This window comes from Primulina tabacum, chromosome 15 (genome assembly GCF_025594145.1).
Source record: "Primulina tabacum isolate GXHZ01 chromosome 15, ASM2559414v2, whole genome shotgun sequence".
NCBI classification, from domain to species: Eukaryota; Viridiplantae; Streptophyta; class Magnoliopsida; order Lamiales; family Gesneriaceae; genus Primulina; species Primulina tabacum.
The window spans coordinates 12,491,698-12,501,274 of NC_134564.1; the positions used below are offsets into that span (position 1 = coordinate 12,491,698).

Consider the following 9,577-nt stretch of genomic DNA (forward strand, 5'->3'; position numbering starts at 1 on the left):
CCCGAATGAACTTACGGTAGTAACCGGCTAAACCCAGAAAACTGCGGATCTCTGATGCATTCTTTGGCTCAACCCATTCCTTAACGGCTGCTACCTTTGCTGGATCCACTTCAATGCCACTGCTAGACACTATATGTCCCAAAAACGCTACTTTCTGCAACCAAAACTCGCACTTACTGAACTTCGCAAATAACTTGCGACTGTGCAAAACCTGCAACACTGTCCTTAAATGCTGGCTATGCTCCTCATGGCTCTTCGAGTATATGAGAATATCGTCAATAAATACTAAGACGAACTGATCAAAATACGGCTGAAATACTTGGTTCATGAGGTCCATGAAAATTGCTGGAGCTTTGTCAACCCAAATGGCATTACTAAGAACTCATAATGCCCATACCTGGTCCTGAAGGCCGTCTTGTGAACATCTGCCTCCTTCACCTTCAGCTGGTGATACCCTGATCGAAGATCTATCTTAGAGAACACTGTGGCTTCCTGTAACTGATCAAACAAGTCTTTGATTCTAGGAAGTGGGTACTTATTCTTTATCGTTACCTTGTTCAACTCACGGTAATCGATGAACAGCCTCATATTCTCATCCTTCTTCTTCACAAAAAGTACTGGCGCGCCCCACGGTGAGAAACTAGGGCGAATGAACTCCTTGTCGAGAAGCTCTTGAATCTGTTGTTTGAGCTCTAACATCTCAGCTGGAGCTAATCGGTACGGCGCCTTAGAGATTGGCACTGTGCCTGGCATGAGATCAATAGCAAACTCCACCTCTCTCTCTGGTGGAAGGCCTGAAACATTGTCTGGGAAGACGTCTGAGAATTCACTGACTACTGGCACGACGGATAAAGATGGAGTGGGCACGTCAGGCGCTGAAATAATACTGGCCAAGAAGGCCTGACACTCCTTGGAAATCAGCCTCCTCGCTTGCATGCACGAAATCATGCGAGGGAATTTTCTCCATCTGGCTGGCTCAAAAATGAACTGTTCCATGCCCAGAAGCCTAACCAATACTGATCTTTTCTGGAAGTCAATCAGAACTTTGTTCTTTGACAACCAGTCCATTCCCAAAATAATGTTGAACTCTGGCATCGGCAGTAGAATCAAATCTGCATATACTAGATGGCCCTGCAGTTCCAGATCGATATCCCTGATCACGCTAGTTGCTATCAGCTCTTCCCCGGATGGGACTGTCACCGAAAAATTTATATCTAGGCCAATGGACTTGATGTCCAGATGATTAGAAAAAGTTTCCGAGATAAAAGAGTGAGTGGCTCCTGAATCTATCAGTGCCGTCGTGGCTAATCTCTTAATGAAAATATTCCCTGAGATGCGTTAGCACAACAAACTAACTTATATCCCAAAAATTTTACCATAAACCTCATGCAACAAAAGACACCCACAATTCCAACTAAAGCACTAGTATTCCCAATTGAAATTAAACATGCAAGGCAAAGAAATCAATACTGTACTGAATTAAATAAATTACCAGTCAAAAGGATAGTGTCTGGATTCGCCTGTTGGGCATGCATGGCGAATACTCTCCCTTGGGTTGGCTGCTTCCAGTGTGGGCACTCCTTAAACATGTGGTCCGTAGCTCCGCATTTAAAACATTTCCCGGATCCCCATAAGCACTGACCGAGATGCTGGCGATTGCATTTCTGACACACGGGGAAGTTACCGGGCTTCTGAGGCGCCCCCTGCTGCTGTAACGGACCCTTGCCTTTCGGCGGTCCCTGATAAGGTTTCTTCCTTGGTGGCCCCTGGTACTGCTTCTTTAACTTTGGCCTCTAATGCTGTTGCTGCTGGTGTTGCGATGGTGCCTGATAGGGTCTCTTGCCCTGCCTGTCAGCCTCTATATCCCTCAGGTCCTGCTCTGCTGCCAAAGCTCTAGATACGGCAACAACGTAAGTAGTAGGACCAGCAACTCGGACGTCACGGCGCAAGGTCGGCCGCAATCCATCCATGAAATGTCTCAGCTTTGCCTGGGCATCATTCGCAATGAGAGGCACGAAGTAACATCCTCTCTCAAACCTCCTAACAAACTCTGCAACACTGCTGTCTCCTTGTCGCAGCGTCATAAATTCCCTAGTCAACCGGGATCGTACTTCCTCAGTGAAGTACTTGGCGAAGAACACTTCTTTGAATCCATTCCAGGACAACGTCGGCAAATTAACTGCCACCGACGCACTGTCCCACCAACGTCTGGCATCGTCTGCTAAAAGGAATATGGCACAACGGACTCTATCTGCATCCTGCAGCTCCATGTAGTCAAAGATCACTTCGATGGACTTAATCCATCCCTCTGCTACCATCGGGTCAGTAGATCCCGAAAACTCCTTAGGATTCATCCTCTGGAACCTCTCATACACCACTTCTGGTCTAGGCCTCTCCCCTACACCTGCCGCTGTAGCCTGTTTCCCCGCAAACAGCACGAAGAACTGCGTCATACCAGCAAGCATCTGAGCCTGCATGTCTGGAGGTGGAGGTGGAGGATTGGCCCTCTCCTCATTTCGGGCCTCTCTGTCCTCTTCCCTGGCTTCTCGGTCAACTACACGTCTAGGAGGCATTATGTTCCAGCAATTTACCCAACACGAAAACCCAATATGCATGAACACGATATCAATGGTATATGATGCACGTACTATAACTTTAAAATATGCACGTACTGAAATCAGAACTTAATGCTCACGACATAACATAAATTTGAAACTTTAAAACTTACAGACTTGAGGTGTGACCTCGTGAGCTTCTTGCGACTGGCAGTAGGCATAACCCTTTACAAGAACACTGCTCTGATACCAACTGTGACGGACCGAACTTTTTAATACTTAAAATTTGCGGAAAAATTAAAAATTTTCTTAAATATAAACATCCATACAGTCGTCATCTCATCAATCATAAAAATATCTTTGAAATCATCCATCACCAAATAAATTGGCTAACAAAATACTTGCTTAAACCTCTCTCATCACAACATAAAATCAGAGTATTTTAAACTTGCATAAAAATATTAAAATAACGTGGGCGGTCCTCGGGTCTAGCCTCCCGCTCAGTCCAAGCCTGCTTCTTGGTCCCCACCTCCTGTCTCCTCATAGACATCCTCACCTGCATCGATCAAGTCTAGTGATTCTAAAGACTCAACACGTATAAACTGAGAATAGCAAGTAATACATAATAAAATCGCATGCAACTTTAAAATAGAACATACATAATTGAAGCTTGGAATTGAAATGAGCTTGAACTTGCATACATACATAGATGTGCCATATCTTAAAAGCTTTCATAAACATGCTTGCATACTTGATCATACTTGAACATACATGACTTCGTTTTGCGTAGAGGATGTTTCAAAGCAAGTGACTCATACATAATAAACGTCTTATCAGACAAACCACAGTACTGGGCTGACAGGGACGTATCCACTGCCACATACATGAGATCCCCGTTCATAATTTAACGGGCTGGTTGGTCCCCGTTCATAATTTAACGCTTTCCAACCACGATCTAACCCGTTCATAATTTAACGGGGTGGAGAGGTCCTCGGCCACGTTCACCGACTTCCAAACCCATTCAATTTGGTCACAAGACATTTAGCATACCTCAAAAACGTAAAATATTTTCTTGCACGTCAACATACTTACTTGGCGTTGAGGGATTCGTTGAACTTCGACCGGGGTCGTTGCTGCAACATACTACGTGAATTCATAAACTTAACTTGCATAACTTAGACGTAAATATCATACTTACTTACGAGCTCAATCAATTCCTTAGGAAGTTCTAAAATTCCCACGACTCGACTTTGTAAATCATTGTACTAAACCTTGACCTCAAACCTCAAAGCATACTATTAATTTTCCCAAAATATGAAGGACACAGACCCCGTGCCTACCTCCATGTATGGGTCCGTGTTCGGTTGAGAAGAACTCGAAAGGAGGGGTGGACACGGACCCCGTGTCAGGGTCCGTCTGAAGGTCCGTCTAGACTCTGTAAAAAGACATCGAAGGGAAACAAAGGCACGGACCCCGTGTCAGGGTCCGGGTAGACATCCGTGTAGGCACTGGAAAAGTATCCTAAGTGAAACACAAAGGCACGGACCCCGTGCCCTCATCCGTGTAAGGGTCCGTGTAGAACCTGTGAACCCGTATCTACGAGAATTCAAGTGCTTGTGGCTTCCTCTTCCTATTTTTATCACCCAACCGTGACTCGACACCTCGAGACCCGTCCTACAGCGTCACGACATTGTACCAAACCCAAGTAAGCCATTATAATTGTTCCCAAGTGTGACAATCCACAACTAATGACACAACTCGAAGTTCGACACCATTTTCCTCCTCGACTCTTGATTCCACTTGGGGTCTAACGACACGAAAAGAGACACCAAAAATCATCCCAACATCGAACTAAACATACCTAGATGCAGCAACGATCACCCATCGATTCCCAACGAAGCCTGCAACAATTAAACTTCAAGAACACAATTTACGTAAAAGTCGCAGTTTGAGCAGTACCACGAAAAACGCTATAACTCGCTCAATTTTTGTCCAAAAATTTCGAATCATATATCAAATCGAAGGTATCCAAAAGCTCTACGTTTTTTATGTTGAAAGTTTTCTCAAAATCTCAACCGAAAATTCGCAGTTTTAAGAAGAACAGTAAAAACGTGATTTAGATCTAAAAATTTTCCTTCAAAATCGATCCAATCAATTATCCGCTCAAACTATGAACATCATACATGGATTTTACGCATAAAATAACGCAACGCATAATATGACATGATCGACGCAGCAAAAGAGAGATTATACGTGCCTTATGATATCAAACATTACCGAAACGGCGTCATCGAAGCGGAGATAGAAGCGAGGTTGATCCGGGACGATTGTGGCGCTAAAATTCTTGAAGAGAACACACGAAAATTCGCTGAAATTTAATGGAGAAGGGGGCGGCTGCTTATACTCAAGGAACCCTAGCATTTTCTCTCAAAACAATTCTGAAAAATATAAAACATGTGTGTGTGTTGTGTGTTTTACGTGTCTAGTGTGTGTTAGTGGTGTGTGTGTGCGTGCGTTAGGTAATTAAGGGGAGATAATCATGCTTAATTCAATAATTAACATGCTAATTTAAAAATGCTAATTCTCCCCTAATTAAAGTAAAATACATATTAATTTTAAATAGCCCCTTAATTAAAATAACACCCACACAGTAAAAAGTTTAAAAGTTTTAAAATCTCAAAATTACTAAATAAGTGATTTAAGCTTAAAAATGCTAAAACTCAATAAATTATTTAAAACACCCCATTCCTGACTTAAAATAAAATACCGCATAAAATTTCCAAAATCGTCACCGGTCTCTTCCTCGATCCCGCCTCGAATAATCGCCTGAAATATGAAACTTGAAAAACATTCTAACGTGAATCACATAAACATGAATAATTAAAATAATGCATTTAAATAAATCATGCAATACTAAGACTCGTTTTAAAATTAATTAAAATGCTTTAATGATTAAACAAATGCATGGGTTATACGTGTACTGAATTTGGGCACTACACGTTTTCTTTTATAACGTCATCATTTCGGCCGAATACTTACATATATATAAAATATTTTGCACCCTTTTAATAATAAATCAACAACTAAACTTGAAAATCCATGGAAATAGTTTAAACCATAAAATCGTCAAACGTTTGTATAACCTATTGTTAAAACTAACAACCTCTCAAAAACCACTCAAAATCATAATAAAAGTCATAAAAAAATCTTTAACATAATCCTAAAAAAAACATAAAGCATAACTGGTGCGGAAAAATAGCCAGGTCCTCGGGTTATGTGCTCCTTCAGTCTAGCAAAGTCAACCATCAAGGCTTCCATTGTCACTATTATCATAATCACCTGCATCAATCACACCTAGTGATATAAAGACTCGGCAAACCAAAATCTTGATAAAAAATAATATGTATACAGATCACATGCAACAGTGTAAATACTTTTACGTAAAATAAAATTTTCATAATGATACATAAACTTAAACATAAACATTTTTCATAAACTTTTTCATATTATCGTAAACTTATTCATATTCATCATAAACATATTTTTATTCATCATATTCATAAACTTATTCATTTTCGTTGAATTCAGATCGTTAATTATGACTTTCGTATTCGTATTCGTATTGGGCCGATGGATTCATCTACATGTAATCACAGAATTGGCCGACGGGGACATCAGCGACACTCTCACCCGTCAACTGAGCATTGGCCTACGTATTAACATATCATTGTATCATTGTATCAACGTATTAGTCCCAATTACTTCACTTCCTTTAACATTTCGTATTTTCATCACTTACAAAAATTAAACATGCATATGACATTTTTCTTTTAAACCAAGCATGCAACGTGTCTTTTAACGTTATCGTTCATCATAAAATCCGATAAACTTGCAAAATAATCATATCAACATATAAAACAGTATTCAGAGCACTGCCATGATGTTTACTAATTTTCGGATGTAAAATTATCGTTTTACCCTAGACGTAAAATTTCACGTTTTTGACATTTTATTAATTCCGTTGACTCTAGATCATCCCAAATAATTATTTAAGCTTTAATTAAATTTACCATAATTTAATTTAGCTTAAATTCTATGCTTTTTAATTATTCATTAATTATTAATTCTTAATGCGTTTTAATCCCGAATTAAACCAAACTTTAATATAAAATTCTCAACTTAAAAATTAGACTTTAAATTATTTATTAGCCCTCATGAACCATGACTCACCCCCCGTGAGCCATGTTTCGAATTTTTATTCATTGTACACCCTAATTCGAACCAACTAAGTTACCCTCAATCCAACTTCGTTTTTCACTGAGCCATGCTCGAGCCAGCCCGAGCCAACTTCAAACCAGCCCTCCACTGGACCCACATGAACCCTTAGCACCCTTAGGACTTGACCCCAAGCTCGAACTGCAGCCACCAATTCAGAAGAAGCACATGGCCGAGAGACATGTTGCACTAGGACTCTTAGAATCGAGCCTAGGACTCTAGCCACTAGACCATCCCCTGAACCAGACCCTTGTGCACCCTCTTAGGACCCTAGTGACTCACCCTAGCTAAGCCCTTAGCCCGCTGGCCGAGCCAAGTTTCCCTGCGTGGCTGCGCTCCCCTTGTGCGCAAGCGCGAACTTTCTCGAGTCCTAGATTGCTAGGACTCCGCCCCAACCCCTTGTCTCGAGTCCTAGCGTGGCTAGGACTCTTTCCCTAACCCAAACCAAGACCCAGTCGTGACCCAATAAAAGCCATGCAACAAAAAACCCTTGAACCCGAGCCCTTGTCCCCAAGACGCAAGCCACGGTTCCAGCTTCTATCGTGTTCGTGTGCAGCATTTCGTGCGTGACTTAGGACCTTATAACTCGTGTAGAACATGACCCTTATCATCCTATAACATGGCAGCCCCTTCAAGTACATTTATGTCATGTTTTTGGATCAAATAACAAGCTTCAAAAATTCATGAAGATGCATAAAAGAAAATAAATAAAATCATCCCTTGTTTTTCATGCAAAACATATTCAAATACATAATAGGGTGTGATGATGAGTAAAGGAAAGAATATGGCGTGCCTTTGAGTGTATAACGCACGAATTATTCGTTGACGAATCAAAGAACAACGACGAGGGGACGTTGGCTGAATTTCCTTGACAATTTTCGAAAGTTTCTCCATGTTTTTCTTGTGTGTGCCGTGAGTTTGAGAGAAAAAGGAGTCCTTGAATTTGTTGGGTGAGGGAGGCGTGAATTATGAATAATTATGGGCTGAGTTTGCACTTTAAGTACTAAATAAAATACTAATGGTAGCTTAAGCCCATTAACTAGGTTAGTTAGGCCCAAGAAGCTCATTAGTGCTTAATAAAATTATTTTGTTTAATAAAGTTTGTGAAATTATTAGCCGAGTTGTCAAAACGTTCGTATTTTTGTTTTGAAAATTGTATACCGATAAAAATTACGTCACGACGTATAAAATCACCTCAAAACTCTTTATTTTCAAAAATAATAAGAAACATCACCCCTATTTTAAATAAATAAAAACAATTAGTTAATAAAAACATTTTATATCTTTCAGCCCTCGACCTCCGTTCCTTGATCGCAACTCGAATAACCTTTAAAAATACAGTTTTAATGCATTCAAGTAGACAAATACTATAAAATCATATAAACATATCCCACATAATCCATTTAAGCAATTAAAATACATAAGAAGTTGATAATCTTGCATGCACGTTCTTCATGTGGACCTTCGAATTTTCGGGACGTTACAATCTATCTTCGAGAAAGTCGATCCTCCTTGCAATTGATCAAATAAATCTTCTATTCGAGGCAATGGATACTTATTCTTGATAGTGACTCTATTCAGCTCTCGTCAGTCGATACAAAGTCGCATGCTACCATCCTTTTTTCTTCATGAATAACATTGGTGCGCCCCACGGAGAACAACCAGGGCGAATAAAACTTTTTTCCAGCAATTCTTGGATTTGATCCTTCAACTCTTTCATTTCGGCGTGTGTTAGACGATAAGGTGCTTTAGAAATTTGTATAGTGTACGGCATTAACTCAATAGAAAATTCCACTTCTCGGTCCGGTGGAATGCCAGAAACGTCCTCAGGAAAGACATTAGGAAAATCTCTGATGACCTCAAAATCCTCTAGCTTCTGACTGACAGGAACATGTGCTGAAGTAAAACATGTTTGAGAAACTTGGTAGCCTCGCTTAATAAGTTTCTTCACACTGATGCAAGAGATGATGTACGGCATTTTCTTGTTCCTCACTGCTTCCAAGACAAAAGATTTCCCACTAGGCGGTCGAATAGACACTGACCTCTGCTGAAAATCTATTGAAACTCCATTCAATGATAGCCAATCTATGCCAAGAATGATGTCAAATTCAGGCATTTAAGGTACGATGAGATCTGCCCGAACCACATCTTTTTTGCCAACGAAGCTCCAGATTCTTCACAATGCTCGGAGTGATCATTTGCTCACCGGAAGGAATAGAAACTTTGAAACTCAATCTCATATCCTTGGGCATAATACTTAGTCACTTGATGAATGTCTCGGATATGAATAAGTGTGTAGCTCCCGAATCCAGCAATGCGTAGGTAGCTACACCTAGAATGAATATCCTTTCTGCGACAAATACACCGTCAAATCTATTCGTGTTGCAGCTTCAGGAATTTCTATCACTATTTTCCCAAAAAAATTCGAAAATTACATACTTGAACCAAAATATTTCCCCGAAAAAATTACCTTTCAGCCCCTTAAATTTTGAAATTATCGTTTTCATCCCTAAAAGTTTTCGAATTCTACAATTTAGTCCCTATAATTTCAAAAAGTAGCATCCTACCCCCATAAATTTTGAAATTCCATCAATTTGAGCCCTAGACTTTCGAAAATCATTGTTTTAACCATTAGGAATCCAGAAATGTTGAAAACAGACCTTATTTACCTAGGATTTGCAATTTAGTCCCTGAATTCTCAAAACTTTGCAATTTAGTCCCTGAATTTTTTCGAAAATTCAATATTC

The 9,577-nt window shown here is 40.1% G+C and overlaps 1 protein-coding gene across 1 annotated transcript; it reads right to left on the reverse strand.

Annotated features, from left to right (window-relative positions):
- Positions 1-8,439: 8,439 nt before the first annotated feature.
- Positions 8,440-8,946, reverse strand: LOC142525878 (uncharacterized). Its single transcript, XM_075630164.1, has one exon. The coding sequence runs from the start codon at positions 8,944-8,946 to the stop codon at positions 8,440-8,442; it is 507 nt and encodes a 168-aa protein (XP_075486279.1).
- Positions 8,947-9,577: the final 631 nt, after the last annotated feature.